This window comes from Salvelinus alpinus, chromosome 33, assembly GCF_045679555.1.
Source record: "Salvelinus alpinus chromosome 33, SLU_Salpinus.1, whole genome shotgun sequence".
Classification (NCBI taxonomy): Eukaryota; Metazoa; Chordata; class Actinopteri; order Salmoniformes; family Salmonidae; genus Salvelinus; species Salvelinus alpinus.
Window position 1 is genome coordinate 23,120,473 of NC_092118.1, and position 22,865 is coordinate 23,143,337.

Consider the following 22,865-nt stretch of genomic DNA (forward strand, 5'->3'; position numbering starts at 1 on the left):
TTTAGAAACTGATATTATTTCGACGTAATCATTCGATAGATTTGCAAAGGATAATCTATTGTACTTTTCAATGCAGAGAATACTGGTTTAAATAAACTTGGGATTCAGTAAATGGCTTGCAATAAATTTGGGATTCAATACAAATTGACAAATTGCATTGCATAAAAATACTTACCTAAATCTGTCATACAGCTTCCATAAAAATGTATCTGCAATTAAATTGCAATGTTGAGGATAAATTCTAGTTAAATCTGTCAATCTACCAAAATGAACTCAGGCAATTCTAGGACTACCAATGGGGCCTTGCAGCCATCCGACCCTGATCTCGTGTTTCGTTAGCATCTGCCAGCAGTATAGTTCTCGGTGAGGCCGGGGAGGCGGAACACCATTGTCGATACAAAATAACATAAAAGCTACACGAAATATATAGAGCTAAAGCTACGTCAGACGACGAACAAATACCGATATCCTAAAGGTAAGTGAATGTTGTCAGCATCAAATTCAGAAATAATTTTGCTAGCTATGTTAGCGAGGTAGGCTAGCGTCTGACTAAAGTCGTCTAGCTAGCATTGTCCAGTCATCTAATTGATTAAACGGAATCCAAGTTCAGTGACCGCATTTGTTCACATTAGCAAGGTACATTTCAACAAACTAGTGTGATGGCTGTTGTTCATATACATGTATTTTTTCGAATCGCGTTAGCTGACTAGCTAGTTAGTTAATTAGTTGGCTATCGAGTTCTCTCGCATCTAAGTGAATCGCGTAGCCAGCTAGCTAACGCCGGTCTCGGTAATAATGCGAGAAGAAAAGGAAACTAGCTAAATGTAGCCAAACTAGCCCTGTAGCTGGGTGTGGGATGGGATTCAAGTTTAAGCCCAATTTGATGACCATCTGTTTTCAAATGGCATAAATGTTATACTTGTGACCATATGTAGGTTGCTGCATAAATAATTGTTTTGTCGGAATTAGTTTATTTGATGCTGATGAGTAGCGTAGCTAACGTTAGGCAGGTAACTTTTATGCGGTTCAATGGACAATGCTCGGCTGACAGTCCCTCGACTCACAAAGGACTTGCAATTTATCCCATTTTTCCCTAATGTGCCTCGTTAGCTTTAGTTTCTTAGCTGGCTAATGGGAACAAATCTGGAAATACTAATGTTAATTAGCAAGGTACTAGCTATTGAATTGTAACGCTAACGTTACTTGTCTTGAGAGTTAGCGAACGTTAGCGGTTGACAGAAATCATTCAGCAAACCGACATAATATCCAAATTGATTCATAGGTCTTTCAGTTTTGTCAAGGAACATTTATAAGTAGTACCCAGCGCTTATTTCTTACAGTTATATTAAAATGTCTGTCTGACCACTTGTGATCAACAATGTAATGCCTTTGTTTACAGCACCATTGGCAAACTGTTGTTTTAATCATCAACATATTTGAACCTTTATTGTATTCAATTACAGCCTCAGTGTTGTGGCCTTCACTAATGACTACTACAAATAATGTTTTGTCTTATCAGATGCCTTCAGCAACAGTTGGCAACAATGCTGTTCAGTCCTCTAGCCCAGAGTTGGGTTCTGGGACACAGTCTGAGGCCATGAAGCAGGTCCTGCAGGTGATAGACAAGAAGGTCCGCAATATGGAAAAGAAAAAGGTAACAACAATGTTTCCTTTTTTCATCTAAGCATGCTTTCGGATACCTCCCAAAAAGCATAGGTTGTTTCATGCTTAGTCATTGCTTGAGACCAACTGAGGAGCAATTCTGGATGTCTCGTCTGGGAAGATTGTCTGCCTTATGACCCTGCATTGACGGTCTCAAAGTTGGTAACTAAGATTATGGCTACAGACAAATTTAGACAATCATTAACCTATGACCTTATTTGGCATTAGAATCACAGCACTTAATAGATGGTATAACCTCAGTTGGTATATTTCTGCTGAAAGAAACTCAGCAGACCTTCTCGTAACCCTTATTAAATGTGCCATATTTCTATAGGGCAAGCTGGATGACTACCAGGCCAAGAAGAATAAAGGTGAACGGTTGAACCAGGATCAGCTGGTACGTACAAGACACTGGTCTGGGTTGACGTTAGCTCAGGGAACTTCAATTGTGAACTTAATTGTTTAACCTGTTGCATATGTACTATAATCTTTCATTCTTCAGCTTTCCATTGTTTTTATACTGTGGTGTTTGTCGTTTTGATCTATGACACAGCTAACAAAACATTTCATGTTCATTCCCTCTTGTCTCGTCTGTAGGATGCCTTGATCAAGTTCCAGGAAGTAACTAACAACCTGGATTTTGCAAGGGAGTTGCAGAAGAGCTTCCTGTCTTTGGGGCAAGAGGTGAGTAACGTCTCAAGGTTTCATTCTGGTCACTATGACCACACTCACTGTATTTATTAGGTGCTGTTTCTCAGTCACTGTGGCCATAGTGCAGTGACAACTCCTTCCCAATTCCTTGCAGATCCAGAAGGCAGTGAAGAAGTCTGCCCGGAGGGAGCAGCTGCAGCGGGAGGAGACGGAGCAGCGGCGGCTGAAGACTGTTCTGGAGCTGCAGTTCCTGCTTGACCGGCTGGGGGATGAGCAGACAAGGCAGGACCTGAAACAGCCTGCTGCAGGCTCCCCCCTGCTCACCGATGCTAACCTCACCGCACTGGACAATTTCTACAAGCTGGTGGGCCCTGAACGGGACCATGACGTCAGGTACAAACCTTTTGTTTTCGCTCTTTTTTTGATGGAGGAGTGACGTAATATGATGGTAGGGATGTTGTAAATGTCCTTCTCTGTTCTCCAGGTTGACTGACCAGTATGAGGAGGCCTCCCTACACCTATGGGAACTGCTAGAGGGCAGAGACCAGGCTGTGGCAGGAACAACATGTATGTTTCTAACACTTTTGAAGTGGCTCATTTGATTTACATTTAAGTCATTTAGCAGACGCTCTTATCCAGAGCGACTTACAAATTGGTGCATTCACCTTATGATATCCAGTGGAACAACCACTTTACAATAGTGCATCTAACTCTTTTCAGTGGGGGGGGGGGGGGGGGGGGTTAGAAGGATTACTTTATCCTATCCTAGGTATTCCAAAGAGGTGGGGTTTCAGGTGTCTCCGGAAGGTGGTGATTGACTCCGCTGACCTGGCGTCGTGAGGGATTTGTTCCACCATTGGGGTGCCAGAGCAGCGAACAGTTTTGACTGGGCTGAGCGGGAACTGTACTTCCTCAGAGGTAGGGAGGCGAGCAGGCCAGAGGTGGATGAACGCAGTGCCCTTGTTTGGGTGTAGGGCCTGAGGTGCCGTTCCCCTCACAGCTCCGTAGGCAAGCACCATGGTCTTGTAGCGGATGCGAGCTTCAACTGGAAGCCAGTGGAGAGAGCGGAGGAGCGGGGTGACGTGAGAGAACTTGGGAAGGTTGAACACCAGACGGGCTGCGGCGTTCTGGATGAGTTGTAGGGGTTTAATGGCACAGGCAGGGAGCCCAGCCAATAGCGAGTTGCAGTAATCCAGACGGGAGATGACAAGTGCCTGGATTAGGACCTGCGCCGCTTCCTGTGTGAGGCAGGGTCGTACTCTGCGAATGTTGTAGATCATGAACCTACAGGAACGGGTCACCGCCTTGATGTTAGTTGAGAACGACAGGGTGTTGTCCAGGATCACGCCAAGGTTCTTAGCACTCTGGGAGGAGGACACAATGGAGTTGTCAACCGTGATGGCGAGATCATGGAACGGGCAGTCCTTCCCCGGGAGGAAGAGCAGCTCCGTCTTGCCGAGGTTCAGCTTGAAGTGGTGATCCGTCATCCACACTGATATGTCTGCCAGACATGCAGAGATGCGATTCGCCACCTGGTTATCAGAAGGGGGAAAGGAGAAGATTCATTGTGTGTCGTCTGCATAGCAATGATAGGAGAGACCATGTGAGGATATGACAGAGCCAAGTGACTTGGTGTATAGCGAGAATAGGAGAGGGCCTAGAACAGAGCCCTGGGGGACACCAGTGGTGAGAGCACGTGGTGCGGAGACAGATTCTCGCCACGCCACCTGGTAGGTCAGGACGCAATCCAAGCGTGGGCCGCGCCGGAGATGCCCAACTCGGAGAGGGTGGAGAGGAGGATCTGATGGTTCACAGTATCAAAGGCAGCCGATAGGTCTAGAAGGATGAGAGCAGAGGAGAGAGAGTTAGCTTTAGCAGTGCGGAGCGCCTCCGTGACACAGAGAAGAGCAGTCTCAGTTGAATGACTAGTCTTGAAACCTGACTGATTTGGATCAAGAAGGTCATTCTGAGAGAGATAGCAGGAGAGCTGGCCAAGGACGGCACGTTCAAGAGTTTTGGAGAGAAAAGAAAGAAGGTATACTGATCTGTAGTTGTTGACATCGGAGGGATCGAGTGTAGGTTTTTTCAGAAGGGGTGCAACTCTCGCTCTCTTGAAGACGGAAGGGACGTAGCCAGCGGTCAAGGATGAGTTGATGAGCGGGGTGAGGTAAGGGAGAAGGTCTCCGGAAATGGTCTGGAGAAGAGAGGAGGGGATAGGGTCAAGCGGGCAGGTTGTTGGGCGGCCGGCCGGCCGTCACAAGATGCGAGATTTCATCTGGAGAGAGAGGGGAGAAAGAGGTCAAAGCACAGGGTAGGGCAGTGTGAGCAGAACCAGCGGTGTCGTTTGACTTAGCAAACGAGGATCGGATGTCGTCGACCTTCTTTTCAAAATGGTTGACGAAGTCATCCGCAGAGAGGGGGGGGGGGGGGGAGGATTCAGGAGGGAGGAGAAGGTGGCAAAGAGCTTCCTAGGGTTAGAGGCAGATGCTTGGAATTTAGAGTGGTAGAAAGTGGCTTTAGCAGCAGAGACAGAAGAGGAGAATGTAGAGAGGAGGGAGTGAAAGGATGCCAGGTCCGCAGGGAGGCGAGTTTTCCTCCATTTCCGCTCGGCTGCCCGGAGCCCTGTTCTGTGAGCTCGCAATGAGTCGTCGAGCCACGGAGCGGGAGGGGAGGACCGAGCCGGCCTGGAGGATAGGGGACATAGAGAATCAAAGGATGCAGAAAGGGAGGAGAGGAGGGTTGAGGAGGCAGAATCAGGAGATAGGTTGGAGAAGGTTTGAGCAGAGGGAAGAGATGATAGGATGGAAGAGGAGAGAGTAGCGGGGGAGAGAGAGCGAAGGTTGGGACGGCGCGATACCATCCGAGTAGGGGCAGTGTGGGAAGTGTTGGATGAGAGGGAAAAGGATACAAGGTAGTGGTCGGAGACTTGGAGGGGAGTTGCAATGAGATTAGTGGAAGAACAGCATCTAGTAAAGATGAGGTCAAGCGTATTGCCTGCCTTGTGAGTAGGGGGGGAAGGTGAGAGGGTGAGGTCAAAAGAGGAGAGGAGTGGAAAGGAGGCAGAGAGGAATGAGTCAAAGGTAGACGTGGGGAGGTTAAAGTCACCCAGAACTGTGAGAGGTGAGCCATCCTCAGGAAAGGAACTTATCAAGGCGTCAGGGCTCATTGATGAACTCTCCGAGGGAACCTGGAGGGCGATAAATGATAAGGATGTCAAGCTTGAAAGGGCTGGTAACTGTGACAGCATGGAATTCAAAGGAGGCGATAGACAGATGGGTCAGGGGAGAAAGAGAGAATGTCCACTTGGGAGAGATGAGGATCCCAGTGCCACCACCCCGCTGACCAGAAGCTCTCGGGGTGTGCGAGAACATGTGGGCAGACGAGGAGAGAGCAGTAGGAGTAGCAGTGTTATCTGTGGTAATCCATGTTTCCGTCAGTGCCAAGAAGTCGAGGGACTGGAGGGAAGCATAGGCTGAGATGAACTCTGCCTTGTTGGCCGCAGTTCCAGAGGCTGCCGGAGACCTGGAACTCCACGTGGGTCGTGCGTGCTGGGACCACCAGGTTAGAGTGGCAGCGGCCACGCGGTGTGAAGCGTTTGTATGGTCTGTGCAGAGAGGAGAGAAGAGGGATAGACAGACACATAGTTGACAGGCTACAGAAGAGGCTACGCTAATGCAAAGGAGATTGGAATGACAAGTGGACTACACGTCTCGAATGTTCAGAAAGTTAAGCTTACGTTGCAAAAAATCTTATTGACTAAAATGATACAGTACTGCTGGCTGGTGAAGTAGGCTAGCTAGCAGTGGCTGCGTTGTTGACTTTGTTTGAAAGTGTAGCTGGCTAGGTAACTTCGATAACTGGCTAGGTAACCTCGATAACCTCGATAATTACTCTAAACTACACAATTATCTTGGATACAAAGACAGCAAAGACAACTATGTAGCTAGCTAACACTACACTAATCAAGTCGTTCTGTTGTAATGTAATAGTTTCTACAGTGCTGCTATTCGGTAGAAGTTGGCTAGCTAGCAGTGTTGACTAGGTAGGAGAACGGCGGCGCGGCGGACGAAAATAGCTGGCTAGCTAACCTCGATAATTACTCTAAACTACACAATTATCTTAGATGCAAAGACAACTATGTAGCTAGCTAACACTACACTAATCAAGTCGTTCCGTTGTAATGTAATAGTTTCTACAGTGCTGCTATTCGGTAGAAGTTGGCTAGCTAGCAGTGTTGACTACGTTAGAAGGACGAAAATAGCTGGCTAGCTAACCTCGATAATTACTCTAAACTACACAATTATCTTTGATACAAAGACGGCTATGTAGCTAGCTAAGAAAAAATTGCTAAGATCAAACAAATCAAACCGTTGTACTGTAATGAAATGAAATGTAATACTACCTGTGGAGCGAAGCGAAATGCGACTACTCGCTCCAACCCGGAAGTGCGACTCTGTACATGTAAACTTTGGCTTGTTTAATTAGTTACCCACACCCCCATCTGTATACTGAGTATCTTGGGGTTTATCTTAGATTTTGAAAGGAAAGTTTTCTGAGCTGGCTCAACTGGGAGCAGTGTTATGACCAAAGCCCATCCAACCCCTTGAAGCACAAAGGGCATGCTGGACACACAGGCCATGTTAGCAGAACATGTATAAAGGGAAGCTCTTTTCTGTGGTTGGGGTGAACTGGGTTCAAGCCAGTGGGCTTTGAGGGGTAGTGCCAGCCCAGAAACAGGACACCTGTCATTCCACAAACACTGAGCATCCACCTCCCATATTCCAGAGACAACTTTGCGGTAGATCATATGGCATTGTGGATTATAAATACTTGAGGGTTATTAAAGAGCTTCGAGCAGTGGATCTTGGCTTGGCCTAGTGCTGTGGAATGGGTCACAGCTGTGACTATACCAAGCATATCAAATCAAATTTATTTATTTAACCCTTACATCAGCTGATATCTCAGTGCTGTACAGAAACCCAGCCTAAAACCCCCAAACAGCAAGCAATGCAGGTGTAGAAGCACGGTGGCTAGGAAAAACACCCTAGAAAGGCCAAAACCTATGAAGAAACCTAGAGCGGGACCAGGCTGAGGGGTGGCCATACTCTTCTGGCTGTGCCGGGTGGAGATTATAACAGAACATGGCCAAGATGTTCAAATGTTCATAAATGACCAGCATGGTCAAATAATAATAATCACGGTAGTTGTCGAGGGTGCAACAAGTCAGCACCTCAGGAGTAAATGTCAATTGGCTTTTCATAGCCGATCATTGAGAGTATCTCTACCGCTCCTGCTGTCTCTAGAGAGTTGAAAACAGCAGGTCTGGGACAGGTAGCACATCCGTTGAACAGGTCAGGGTTCCATAGCCGCAGGCAGAACAGTTGAAACTGGAGCAGCAGCACGGCCAGGTGGACTGGGGACAGCAAGGAGTCATCATGCCAGGTAGTCCTGAGGCATGGGCCTAGGGCTCAGGTCCTCAGAGAGCATACTTCAATTCACACAGGACACCGGATAAGAAAGGAAGTACTGCAGATATAACAGACTGACCCAAGCCTCCCGACACATAAACTACTGCAGCATAAATACTGGAGGCTGAGACAGGAGGGGTCAGAAGACACAGTGGCCCCATCTGATGATACCCCCGGAGAGGGCCAAACAGGCAGGATATAACCCCACCCACTTTGCCAAAGCACAGCCCACACCACGAGAGGGATATCTTCAACCACCAACTTACCATCCTGAGACAAGGCCGAGTATAGCCCACAAAGATCTCCGCCACGGCACAACCCAAGGGGGGGCGCCAACCCAGACAGGAAGATCATGTCAGTGACTCAACCCACTCAAGTGACGCACCTCTCCTAGGAACGGCATGGAAGAGCACCAGTAAGCCAGTGACTCAGCCCCTGTAATAGGGTTAGAGGCAGATAATCCCAGTGGAGAGAGGGGAACCGGCCAGGCAGAGACAGCAAGGGCGGTTCGTTGCTCCAGAGCCTTTCCGTTCACCTTCACACTCCTGGGCCAGACTACACTCAACCATATGACCTACTGAAGAGATGAGTCTTCAGTAAAGACTTAAAAGTTGAGACCGAGTCTGCGTCTCTCACATGGCTAGGTAGACCATTCCATAAAAATTGAGATCTATAGGAGAAAGCCCTGCCTCTAGCTGTTTGCTTAGAAATTCTACGGACAATTAGGAGGCCTGCATCTTGTGACCGGAGCATACGTGTAGGTATGTACGGCAGGACCAAGTCGGAAAGATAGGTAGGAGCAAGCCCATGTAATGCTTTGTAGGTTAGCAGTAAAACCTTGAAATCAGCCCTTGCCTTAACAGGAAGCCAGTGTAGGGAGGCTAGCACTGGAGTAATATGATTTTAAAAAAATTGGTTCTAGTCAGGATTCTAGCAGCCGTATTTAGCACTAACTAAAGTTTATTTAGTGCTTTAGCCGGAAAGTAGAGCATTGCAGTAGTCTAACCTAGAAGTAACAAAAGCATGGATTAATTTTTCTGCATCATTTTTGGACAGAAAGTTTCTGATTTTTGCAATGTTACGTAGATGGAAAAAAGCTGTCCTTGAAACAGTCTTGATATGTTCCTCCAAAAGAGAGATCAGGGTCCAGAGTAACGCCAAGGTCCTTCAGTTTTATTTGAGACGATTGTACAACCATCAAGATTAATTGTCAGATTCAACAGAATATCTTTGTTTCTTGGGACCTAGAACAAGCATTTCTGTTTTGTCCGAGTTTAAAAGTAGAAAGTTTGCAGCCATCCACTTCCTTATTACTGAAACACAGGCTTCTAGCGAGGGCAATTTTGGGGCTTCACCATGTTTAGTTGAAATGTACAGCTGTGTGTCATCCGCATAGCAGTGAAAGTTAACATTATGTTTTCGAATGACATCCCCAAGAGGTAAAATACACTGCTCAAAAAAATAAAGGGAACACTTAAACAACACAATGTAACTCCAAGTCAATCACACTTCTGTGAAATCAAACTGTCCACTTAGGAAGCAACACTGATTGACAAATTTCACATGCTCTTGTGTAAATGGAATAGACAACAGGTGGAAATTATAGGCAATTAGCAAGACACCCCCAATAAAGGAGTGGTTCTGCAGGTGGTGAGCACAGACCACTTCTCAGTTCCTATGCTTCCTGGCTGATGTTTTGCTCATTTTTGAATGCTGGCGGTGCTTTCACTCTAGTGGTAGCATGAGACGGAGTCTACAACCCACACAAGTGGCTCAGGTAGTGCAGCTCATCCAGGATGGCACATCAATGCGAGCTGTGGCAAGGTTTGCTGTGTCTGTCAGCGTAGTGTCCAGAGATTGGAGGTGCTACCAGGAGACAGGCCAGTACATCAGGAGACGTGGAGGAGGCCGTAGGAGGGCAACAACCGAGCAGCAGGACCGCTACCTCCGCCTTTGTGCCAGAAGGAGCACTGCCAGAGCCCTGCAAAATGACCTCCAGCAGGCCACAAATGTGCATGTGTCTGCTCAAACGGTCAGAAACAGACTCTGAGGGCCCGACGTCCACAGGTGGGGGTTGTGCTTACAGCTCAACACCGTGCAGGACGTTTGGCATTTGCCAGAGAACACCAAGATTGGCAAATTCGTCACTGCCGCTCTGTGCTCTTCACAGATGAAAGCAGGTTCACACTGAGCACATGTGACAGACGTGACAGTCTGGAGACCACGTGGAGAACGTTCTGCTGCCTGCAACATCCTCCACCATGACCGGTTTGGTGGTAACTAATGGCTGACTTCCATGGCTGACTAATGGCTGACTACCATTAGTTACCGAGATGAAATCCTCAGACCCCTTGTGAGACCATATGCTGGTGCGGTTGGCCCTGGGTTCCTCCTAATGCAAGACAATGCTAGACCTCATGTGGCTGGAGTGTCAGCAGTTCCTGCAAGAGGAAGGCATTGATGCTATGGACTGGCCCGCCCGTTCCCCAGACCTGAATCCAATTGAGCATATCTGGGACATCATGTCTCGCTCCATCCACCAACGCCACGTTGCACCACAGACTGTCCAGGAGTTGGCGGATGCTTTAGTCCTGGTCTGGGAGGAGATGCCTCAGGAGACCATCCGCCACCTCATCAGGAGCATGCCCAGGCGTTGTAGGGAGGTCATACAGGCACGTGGATGCCACACACACTACTGAGCCTCATTTTGACTTGTTTTAAGGACATTACATCAAAGTTGGATCAGCCTGTAGTGTGGTTTTCCACTTTAATTTTGAGTGTGACTCCAATTCCAGACCTCCATGGGTTGATAAATTTGATTTCCATTGATAATTTTTGTGCTTTTGTTGTCAGCACATTCAATTATGTAAAGAAAAAAGTATTTAATAAGAACATTTCATTCAGATCTAGGATGTGTTATTTTAGTGTTCCCTTTATTTTTTTGAGCAGTGTATATAGTGAAAACAATAGTGGTCCTAAAACGGAACCTTGAGGAACACCGAAATGTACAGTTGATTTGTCAGAGGACAAACCATTCTCAGAGACAAACTGATATCTTTCGGACAGATAAGATCTAAACCAGGCCAGAACTTGTCCATGTAGACCAATTTGGGTTTCCAATCTCTCCAAAAGAATGTGGTGATCGATTGTATCAAAAGCAGCACTAAGGTCTAGGAGCACGAGGACAGATGCAGAGCCTCGGTCTGATGCCATTAAAAGGTAATTTACCGCCTTCACAAGTGCAGTCTCAGTGCTATGATGGGGTCTAAAACCAGACTGAAGCATTTCGTATACATTGTTTGTCTTCAGGAAGGCAGTGAGTTGCTGCGCAACAGCTTTTTCTAAAATTTGAGAGGAATGGAAGATTCGATATAGGCCAATAGTTTTTTTTAAATATTTTCTTGGTCACGGTTTGGCTTTTTTCAAGAGGCTTTATTACTGCCACTTAGTGAGTTTGGTACACATCCGGTGGATAGAGAGCCGTTTATTATGTTCAACATAGGAGGGCCAAGCACAGGAAGCAGCTCTTTCAGTAGTTTAGTTGGAATAGGGTCCAGTATGCAGCTTGAAGGTTTAGAGGCCATGATTATTTTCATCATTGTGTCAAGAGATATAGTACTAAAACACTTGTGTCTCTCTTGATCCTAGGTCCTGGCAGAGTTGTGCAGACTCAGGACAGCTGAGCTTTGGAGGAATATGCAGAATTATAGAGGAGTCTGAAATTTGCTTTCTAATGATCATGATCTTTTCCCCCAAAGAAGTTCATGAATTTATTACTGCTGAAGTGAATGCTATCCTCTCTTGGGGAATGCTGCTTTTTAGTTAGCTTTGCGACAGTATCAAATAAATATTTCGGATTCTTATTTTCCTGAAGTAAGTTGGAAAAATAGGATGATCGAGCAGCAGTGAAGGCTCTTCGATACGGCAAGGTACTGTCTTTCCAAGCTAGTCGGAAGACTTCCAGTTTGGTGTGGCGCCATTTCCGTTCCAATTTTCTGGAAGCTTGCTTCAGCGCTCGGGTATTTTCTGTATACCAGGGAGCTAGTTTCTTATGACAAATGTTTTTAGGGGTGCAACTGTATATAGGGTATTGCGCAAGGTTAACTTGTGTTCCTCAGTTAGGTGGTTAACTTCTCACGAGTCACCATCCGGGAGCATCCTCATCAGTAAAAAAATGACTAGCATAGCCTAGCATAGCGCCACAAGTAAATACTAGCATATAAATATCATGAAATCACAAGTCCAAGACACCAAATGAAAGATACACATTTTGTGAATCCAGCCATCATTTCTGATTTAAAAAAAAATGTTTTACAGCGAAAACACTATGTATTTCTATTAGCTAACCACAATAGCAAAAGACTCAACTGCATATTTTCACCATTTTTTTACCACATAGGTAGCTATCACAAATTCGACCAAATAAAGATATAATTAGTCACTAACCAAGAAACAACTTCAACAGATGACAGTCTTATAACATGTTATACAATAAATCTATGTTTTGTTCGAAACATTTGCATATTTCAGGTATAAATCATAGTTTTACATTGCAGCTACAATCACAAATCACCAAAGCAGCTAGAATAACTACAGAGAGCAACGTGAAATACCTAAATACTCATAAAACATTTATGAAAAATACATGGTGTACAGCAAATGAAAGACAAACATCATGTGAATCCAGCCAATATTTCAGATTTTTTAAGTGTTTTACAGGGAAAACACAATATAGCATTATATTAACTTACTACAATAGCCAACCACACAACCGCGTTCATTCACCGCAAAGGTAGCGATCGCAAAAAAACAGCAAAAGATATAAAATTATTCACTAACCTTGACAAACTTCATCAGATGACAGTCCTATAACATCATGTTACACAATACATGTGTTTTGTTCGAAAATTTGCATATTTAGCGGTACAAATCGTGGTTTTACAATGTGAATACGTAGTCAAAATGCACAATTGTCTGGAGAAATCTTGGACAGTCACCTAATCTAATCAAATAACTCATAAACTTTACTAAAAAATACATGTTGTACAGCAAATGAAAGATACACTAGTTCTTAATGCAACCGCTGTGTTAGATTTTTAAAAATAACTTTAGTACGACATACAGCTTATGTTATAGCGAGACAGCGCCCAAAATAAGGGCGGAAAATATGACTAAACATTTTCAACAGAAATACGAAATAACATCATAAATTGTTATTTTTGCTGAGCTTCCATCAGAATCTTGTACAAGGAGTCCTTTGTCCAGAATAATCGTTGTTTGGTTGTAGAATGTCCTCTTCTCCTGTCGAATTAGCAACCAAAGCTAGCCATGTGGCGCAAACGTGCCCAACTTCACATAACGCAAAGAAAATTCCGAAAATCGCAATAAACGTTCAATAAACTGATATAACTCGGTTTAAAATAACTACTTTATGATGTTTTTATCACATATATCAAATAAAATCAGAGCCGGAGATATCTAACGTCTATACCGAAAGCTTTTCAGAACGCATTCTGGGGTTCCTTCTCGCGCCTTCCAAGACAATGAAAATTCCAGACACGTCATTCCAAAAGCTCTTGTTCGGCCTCAGATCAAGCTAGACACCCCATTCCACCTCTCACTGCCTGTTGACATCTAGTGGAAGGTGTATGCAGTGCATGTAGATCCATAAATTTCAGGCAAATTAACTTTTACTGCCTCAGAAACCCGGATCCGGGAGCACCCCCCCCCCCCCCCCCACTGACTAGCATAGCGTCACAAGTAAATTGTAAAACAAATACACCATGACAGCGCAATACACAAGGGGTGGAACAGTGGCAAAGATACCCACAGGACAAACAGAATAATATTAGGCTGAGGAGAGATTAAATAGCATTAATACAACAAAAATAATTCTAAACACACCTTTAGTTTACAAAGTTAAACAGATGTATTTTTTCTTCATAATAAGCAGGAGTAATATTCTTAGATCAGAATGACAGCAGACTGTACTTCTATCCATGTCACTAAAGACTAACAGAAACAAAAGACAAATTTAACTAGAATGGCTTATCTTTTCACCCCAACCCACCAAGAGGTAACATGTAGATATACACATTTACTTTCAAAGCATACACACGAAACACACCATAGTAGCAATAAAAACAAAATATAAACTGAGGTACACTTATTATCATTAAATCACAAGTCCAAGACACCAGATGAAAGATACACTTCTTGTGAATCTAGCCACCATTTCTGATTTTTAAAATGTTTTACAGGGAAGACACAATATGTAAATCTATTAGCTAACCACGTTAGCAAAAGACACCATTTTTTTTACTCCACTATTTTTCCACTCCATCACTAGCTATCACCAATTCGACCAAATAAAGAAATAAATAGCCACTAACCAAGAAAAAACCTCATCAGATGACAGTCTGATAACATATTTATTGTATAGCATAGGTTTTGTTAGAAAAATGTGCATATTTCAGGTATAAATCATAGTTTGCCATTGCAGCCACCATCAGAAATCTCCCCAAAGCGACTAGAATTACTACAGAGAGCAACGTGTATTACCAATTTACTCATCATAAAACATTTCATAAAAATAGACAAAGCATAGCAATGGAAAGACACAGATGTTGTGAATTCAGACAATATTTCAGATTTTCTAAGCGTTTTACAGCGAAAACACAATAAATCGTTATATTAGCATACCACATGTGCAAACGTTACCCCAGCATGAATTCAAGGCAACGGGAGCGATAACGTTATCATCACCAAAATATATTAATTTTTTCACTAACCTTCTCAGAATTCTTCCGATGACACTCCTGTAACATCATATTACAACATACATATAGAGTTTGTTCGAAAATGTGCATATTTAGCCACAAAAAAACGTGGTTATACAATGAGAATAGTAGCAAAACTGGCCTGAAAATGTCGGGCGCCATCTTTGAGAGTGATCTAGTCTAATCGATAACTAATCATAAACTTGACAAAAAAATACAGGGTTGACAGGAATCGAAAGACAAATTAGTTCTTAATGCAATCGCTGAATTACATTTCTAAAATTATCCTTACTGTGCAATACCGGGTCCGCCAAAGCGAAGCTACACAAAACAAAATGGCGATATATGCGTTTAACATTTTTCAACAGAACAGCGATTTATCATCATAAATAGTTCTTACTATGAGCTGTTCTTCCATCAGAATCTTGGGCAATGTATCCTTTCTCCGGTCTAATCGTCTTTTGGTCGAAAGATGTCCTCTTGTCCCGTCGAAATGGCCACTAACGTTCGGTATGTACAGGAAAAGTGCCCAGCTCATGGAAGGACGTCACAAATAAATGCCTCAAAATCGCACTAAACGGATATAAATTGCTATAAAACGGTTTAAATGAACTACCTTATGATGTTTTTAACACCTATAACGGGTAAAAACATGACCGGCGATATATTACTGGCTAAACCAAGGCTTGGAAAGAGGCCAGTCCGACGTCCATCGTGCGTCGAGCGCAGGGTCCGAAAGAAAGCTCCTTCCGGTCTTTGGTGTTTTATACAGGCCCTGATTGCGCAATCGACTCCATTCAAATTGTCACCACTTACTGACATCTAGAGGAAGGCGTAGGCAGTGTTTGTATCCTCATAGCATTCACAGGGACATTAAAACTGACCTGGGACCAGAGGCCAAGATTTCTGAAATCTCACTCCCTGTCAGGAAAAGTTCTGTAGAATGAGTTCTGTTCCACTCAGAGACATAATTCCAACGGTTATAGAAACTAGAGAGAGTTTTCTATCCAATAATAACAATAATATGCATATTGTACGAGCAAGAATTGAGTACTAGGCAGTTTAATTTGGCAATGTCAAAAAAAAAAAAGTGCTAACAGCTCCCCCTATTGACAAAAGGTTTTAATAGGCATGGTTCTCCCGGATGCAGTGTTAGCTTTCAAGTTGCTAGATACTGCCTGTCTAGATGGTAGGGAGAAACAGTTGGCTTTGACTGCTTGTACTGTGCTGACTTTTGCATCTATGAAGTCGGCACTAAAAATAATATTTGGTGAGAAGACATCTGTCGCGCCAATAACAAATGGAATGCAAGTGAGTGACGCAGCATATTACACGGAGCAGCAGAGAAAAGGCGCCAACAAGTCACGTTCTCAAGACAACCAGAAGAGGGCGCCATTTCCCGGCACAAATCCTTTGGACAAATATGGAAGAAGATCGAAATGTGCTATTTGTCAAAGCACTTACCATTGGGTTAAAGACTGACCTCATAAAAATGAACAAGTTAAACTAACATTACACTGTTTTCAAATTAATCTGATACTGAGATTTTTATAGTTGAATCCTTAGGATCTGCTGTGATTTATACTGCATGTACACGGACAGTGTGTGGTGCAAAATGGCTTGATAGCTATGTCAGTGAACTAAATATGAAAGAAGTACAAAATATGATTGACACACCAAGCAAAAGAGCTTTCAAATTTGGAGATGGGAGAATTGTCCATTCTACCAAGAGAGGGGTGCTGTTAGCACTTTTATTTTTTTGACATTGCCAAATTAAACTGCCTAGTAGTCAATTCTTGCTCGTACAATATGCATATTATTGTTATTATTGGATAGAAAACACTCTCTAGTTTCTATAACCGTTGGAATTATGTCTCTGAGTGGAACAGAACTCTATCTACAGCACTTTTCCTGACAGGGAGTGAGATTTCAGAAATCTTGGCCTCTGGTCCCAGGTCAGTTTTAATGTCCCTGTGAATGCTATGAGGATACAAACACTGCCTACACCTTCCTCTAGATGTCAGTAAGTGGTGACAATTTGAATGGAGTCGATTGCGCAATCAGGGCCTGTATAAAACATCTAAGACCGGAAGTAGCTTTCCTTTGGACCCTGCGCTGGACGCAAGAAGGACGTTGGACCGACCTCTTTCCAAGCCTTGGTTTAGCCAGTAATATATCGCCGGTCATGTTTTTACCCGTTATAGGTGTTAAAAACATCATAAGGTAGTTAATTTAAACCGTTTTATAGCAATTTATATCCGTTTAGTGCGATTTTGAGGCATTTATTTGTGACGCCCTTCCATGAGCTGGGCACGTTTCCTGTACATACCGAACGTTATTGGCCATTTCGACGGGACAAGAGGACATCTTTCGACCAAAAGACGATTAGACCGGAGAAAGGATACATTGCCCAAGATTCTGATGGAAGAACAGCTCATAGTAAGAACTATTTATGATGATAAATCGCTGTTCTGTTGAAAAATTTTAAACGCATATATCGCCATTTTGTTATGTGTAGCTTCGCTTTGGCGGACCCGGTATTGCACAGTAAGGATAATTTTAGAAATGTAAGTCAGCGATTGCATTAAGAACTAATTTGTCTTTCGATTCCTGTCAACCCTGTATTTTTTTGTCAAGTTTATGATTAGCTATCGATTAGACTAGATCACTCTCAAAGATAGCGCCCGACATTTTCAGGCCAGTTTTGCTACTATTCTCATTGTATAACCACGTTTTTTTGTGGCTAAATATGCACATTTTCGAACAAACTCTATATGTATGTTGTAATATGATGTTACAGGAGTGTCATCGGAAGAATTCTGAGAAGGTTCGTGAAAAAATTAATATATTTTGGTGATCATAACGTTATCGCTCCCGTTGCCTTGAATTCATGCTGGGGTAACGTTTGCACATGTGGTATGCTAATATAACGATTTATTGTGTTTTCGCTGTAAAACGCTTAGAAAATCTGAAATATTGTCTGAATTCACAAGATCTGTGTCTTTCCATTGCTATGCTTTGTCTATTTTTATGAAATGTTTTATGATGAGTAAATTGGTAATACACGTTGCTCTCTGTATTTATTCTAGTCGAGTTGTGATGGTGGGTGCAATTGTAAACTATGATTTCTACCTGAAATATGCACATTTCTCTAACAAAAACTATCCTATACAATAAATATGTTATCAGACTGTCATCTGATGAGGTTTTTTCTTGGTTAGTGGCTATCAATATCTTTATTTGGCCGAATTGGTGATAGCTACTGGTGGAGAGAAAAAATGGTGGACAAAGAAAAATGGTGTCTTTTGCTAACGTGGTTAGCTAATAGATTTACATATTGTGTCTTCCCTGTAAAACATTTTAAAAATCAGAAATGATTGCTGGATTCACAAGAAGTGGATCTTTCATCTGGTATCTTGGACTTTTGATTGAATGATATTTAGATGCTACTATTTACTTGTGACGCTATGCTAGCTATGCTATTCAGCTTTTTTACTGGTGGGGGGGTGGGGGGTGCTCCCGGATCCGGGTTTCTGACGCGGTAGAAGTTTTAAGATACCAGCAAAAATTGGCCAGACTAAGTGTCACATTGAAACAGAGGTGGTCCCTACAGATATCCCCTTACTATTAAGCAAAGCTTCCCTCAAGAAGGCAGAGGCTGTACTAGACATAAAAAATGACAAGGCAGTGATGTTTCAACAACCAGTGACTCTTGAACTTACTACCTCAGGCCACTATTGTGTAAACATTTTAGACAAAGACATCTGAGTCCATGCAAAAATTAGATTCTGACTGACACAGAGCACATGGAGATTCTGACAGTCACAGAGAACATGAGCACTAAAAAAAACACAAAGTATTGTTAAAGCTTCACAAACAGTTTGGACATGCTACAGTTGACAGACTTCAGAAGTTACTCAGCAGTTCAGGGAATAATGATGATGACAAGTACGAAACTGGAAACAAAGTGTACTACAAACGAGTTGACTGTCAAGAGTGGAAATGACCGGGAGTAGTCATTGGTCAAGATGGTGTGGTGATATTTGTGAGGCACGGAGAATTCATTGTCAGAGTGCATCACTCAAGATTGCGGAAAGTAAATGATCAACAAGATAGAGGGGCTGTAGCTGAGAATCAGTCTCCTAATGAAAATGACAAAAAGGACACAGTAACAGACACAAACCTACCAGATGTCGCATCCAATGATATGGACACTGAAACTGGCACAGGAAATAGAGCAGAGACCTTTAACCATGCCACAGGTAATATTGTTGAGCGTTCAAATGAGGAAAACATTCAACAACAGCCATATGTGTTAAGAGAACATGGTTGTTCCAATCTGAAAACTGGACAAACTGTTAAATACATGGACAAAGAAAGTGGTATTCCACATACACCAACCGTCATTGGACGAGCAGGAAAAGCAAAACACAAGAACTGGTACAACTTGCAGTACTTTGAACCAGCTACACTTTCTGGTACAGCATGGTCAGCTGACCTGTCACTTTTAGATAATATCAATTGAACCAATGGAAAATCGAGAAAAACAGAATGACATTCAAAATGATGATGTACTTGAAACAAAGGACGTGTCATTTGACTCAGCTAAGCTAGATGAGCTCAGTAATTGGTGGGAAAATGGAGTGTTTGAGGAAGTCAAAGACATTGGCCAAAAATGCGTCTCAACGTGGGTGTGTACCCTTAAAGAATCCTTAACTGGAATAGTACCTAAAGCACGTCTAGTGGCTAGAGGTTTTGAGGAGCTGGCTGCTAAAGAACTCCCAAAAGACTCACCGACATGCGCCTCAGTCACTCAGATTGCTGATGTCAGTGATCTGCCAGAAGAAATGGAAACTTAATTCCATAGACATCAAATCTGGATTTTTGCAGGGAACAGAGCTGTCAAGGGACATTCACATCCGACCTCCGCCTGAAGCTAAAAGCGAAGGAACACTGTGGAAACTAAAAAAGTGTGTGTATGGACTGGCAGATGGATCACTCTACTGGTACAACAAAGTCAAGGCAACAATGCTGAATACAGGTGGATCCTGCAGTCTTCTATTGGCTTGATTACTTGCCTGTCATGTTGATGACTTTATCTGGGGTGGCTCAGACCTTTGCTTCAACTGTGATTCCACACCTCAAAGCTGTTTTCTAGGTTGGCCGTGAGGAGCATGATCATACATTTTTGTTATGTTGGCATAGTTTGTTACAGTTGTTGGCAAAATACTGATGCAACAGTAGAGCTATATCAAGAATCTTCATCCCATCCACATGGATTCTACAAGAGCCGTACATAGGAATTCCTCTCTGTGGAATTGAAGCTGATAAATTGAGGTCAAAGCTAGGACAAATTTTATGGGTTGATAGACAGAGTAGACCTGATGTAATGTTTGATGTTTGCAACTTGGCATCTAACACAAAACACGCCACTGTACAAACCATTCATGAGGCAAACAAAGTTGTTCGTAATCTGAAATCACAAGTGATTTTAAAGTTTCAGCATGTTGGATAAGATGACTCTTTGAAACTAGTTGTCTTCAGAGATGCTTCGCTAGGGAACCTTACAGATGGAGGCACACAAGGTGGACATCTAATCGTGTTAATGGGTGAAGGAGGAAGATTCTCACCTATCTGTTGGCAGTCAAAAAAGGATCACAAGTGTTGTCCGAAGCGGACTTGCTGGAGAAACCCTTGGTCTTGGGGATGGAATTTTCTACCTGTAGTTTGTGTCACTGACAACTACTTATTAGTTGATGCTGTGAAGTCAACCAAGTCTGTCACAGAGAAAAGACTCAGCATCAAGGAACTTATTCAAGCACAGAGAATCCAGCGGAGTCTGTGGTCAACCACAAAGGAACAGCTTGCTGACTGTCTGACTAAAAAGGAGCATTCGGTCTTGTGCTCCTACAGGCTCTCAGTAATGGAAAGTGGCAGCTTGAGTAATACAAACTTGATTAATACTTGGACATTTAATTATGTTGTTGATGTTTTATTTGTCTTTAAAGAAAAGGGGGAGATTGTTAAGTTCATGTTTTATGTATCCCTATATTTCTGTTATTACGGGGCTATCACTCAGTCAAGAGTGCGCAGGAAGTCTAGTCGTTGATGGACCTAGCCTTGAGTGTAATGGCTACCTTGTAGTGTGTTCATATAGTATAGTAAAATTTGTTAAACTGGAACCTTGTCGTTGTGTCATTTCGAGTTAACATAAACTGGTATATTTGTGCGTTATCAAGACATTTCTAATACGTTCTGAATATGATCTGCCCCTTTCCTATAGACAAGGCACTGAAGGAGACCCTGGACAAGGTGCTGCTGAGTGGCTATTTTGACAGAGCACAAATGCATCAGAACGGTGTGTGTGAAGAAGAGGAGCAAGAAGAAGAAGAAGAAGAGGAGGAGCAGCAGTCTGTTGTGCATGAGTCGTCTGGGAGCGGGGAGCAGCCTGCAGAACCAGGTAACCTCCATAACCAGAATCTGTGTGTAGACCGAGATCATCTTCTTGACTGAATGGGATGAATGAGATTCGAGTAGGATTAGTTCAGCTTTAGGTTTTTGTCACTGGCTATTTGGACTAGAGGTCGACCGATTATGATTTTTCAATGCCGATACCGATTATTGGAGGACAAAAAAAGCCGATACCGATTTAATCGGCCGATTTTATAAATATATATATCATACACACATTTTTGTAATAATGACAATTGCAACAATACTGAATGAACACTTTTATTTTAACTTAATATAATACACACACACGCACACAGCTCTGAAGTGACAATGACACTGAAGAGTCTGCTTAGGAGACAAATACTCAACTGTTTGAATAAAAATAGAGTTTAAGTTAACTGTGATGAATGTTGAAAACAAAAACTTTTTAATTTCTATATGCAGGAAATCCTATTTTAATAATGGGCATGGTAAGAATTGACGACCAAAGTGCGAGTCATAATTCCCATGACACCTTCTAGCAAAATCTGAAAAGCGGTTCCTTCATTTATTCCATAGGATATTTTTAGATTCACTTAAAATAAGGTCTGTGTTTCGTGTAGGCTTACATCACCGTGCCAATTTTATAACTGTGTAGATATCCATAGGACAAGGTAACTCTGATCAATATTGGCTAAATATAAGTGAAGATACATTTTTTTTGTAGAGTGGATTTATGAAAATATGTTGACAAACGTTACCTTATCCTAGTGAGATTTACACGGGTATCAAAACGTCGAGGCGGTTTAAGCCTGCACGAAACACAGACCTTATTTGAAGTAGATCAAGACATTCTCTATGGAAGACATGAACGGTAAAATAACGAAGGAACCCCTTTCAAATTCAGCCGCAAGTTATTACAGGAATTATAACGCGTCGACTATTTCTCTCTAAACCATATACCTTTGACTAATCCGGAAACTATCACCTCGAAAACAAACCGTTTATTCCGTTCCGTATTTTATCTAATGGGAGGCATCCATGAGTCTAAATATTCCTGTTACATTGCATAACCTTCAATGTCATAATTACGTAAAATTCTGGCAAATTAGTTCGCAAAGAGCCAGGCGGCCCAAACTGTTGCATATAACCTGACTCTGCGTGCAATGAACGCAAGAGAAATTACACAATTTCACCTGGTTAATATTGCCTGCTAACCTGGATTTCTTTTAGCTAAATATGCAGGTTTAAAAATATACACTTGTGCATTGATGTTTATGGTTAAGTACACATTGGAGCAATGACAGTCATTGATTGATTGTTTTTTATAAGATAATGCTAGCTAGCAACTTACCTTAGCTTACTGCATTCGCTAACAGGCAGGCTCCTCGTGGAGTGCAATGTAATCAGGTGTTAGAGCATTGGACTAGTTAACTGTAAGGTTGCAAGATTGGATCCCCCGAGCTGACGAGGTTAAAAATCTGTCGTTCTGCCTCGTCATTGAAAATAAGAATGTGTTCTTAACTGACTTGCCTAGTTAAATAAAGGTGTAAAAAAATTAATTAAAAAAATCGGCGCCCAAAAATACCGATTTCCGATTGTTATGAAAACTTGAAATCGGCCCCGATTTAATCGGTCGACCTCTAATTTGGACGTATCAGGATTGGGCAAAGGCAATGCTTAAACTGCTTCGCCTTAAGTGCTTTGGCTGAGCGTTTCCTTTTGTGAGGGTGGAGACTTTATATTGCTGTAACGCTCACTTTCTAATATGTTTTAAGACGGACGTTAATCACGCAGCTGAATAAATTACGTGAGATTTTACTTCTGGGTTAGATTTTGATAACCTGAGGGGAACTCATGTTACGATTGGTCT

The 22,865-nt window shown here is 42.8% G+C and overlaps 1 protein-coding gene across 3 annotated transcripts in view; it reads left to right on the plus strand.

Annotated features, from left to right (window-relative positions):
- Positions 1-238: 238 nt before the first annotated feature.
- The window catches only part of LOC139562804 (caprin-1-like), a 29,402-nt gene continuing 6,775 nt past the window's right edge, over positions 239-22,865 (plus strand). For all 3 annotated transcript variants that reach the window (XM_071380863.1, XM_071380865.1, XM_071380864.1), the window contains exons 1-7: positions 239-475; positions 1,520-1,654; positions 1,997-2,059; positions 2,260-2,346; positions 2,468-2,706; positions 2,798-2,880; positions 20,844-21,020. In XM_071380863.1, coding sequence (XP_071236964.1) covers positions 1,520-1,654; positions 1,997-2,059; positions 2,260-2,346; positions 2,468-2,706; positions 2,798-2,880; positions 20,844-21,020 — 784 coding nt within the window. In that variant the 5' untranslated portion in view covers positions 239-475. The remainder of the gene's footprint in view (positions 476-1,519; positions 1,655-1,996; positions 2,060-2,259; positions 2,347-2,467; positions 2,707-2,797; positions 2,881-20,843; positions 21,021-22,865) is intronic.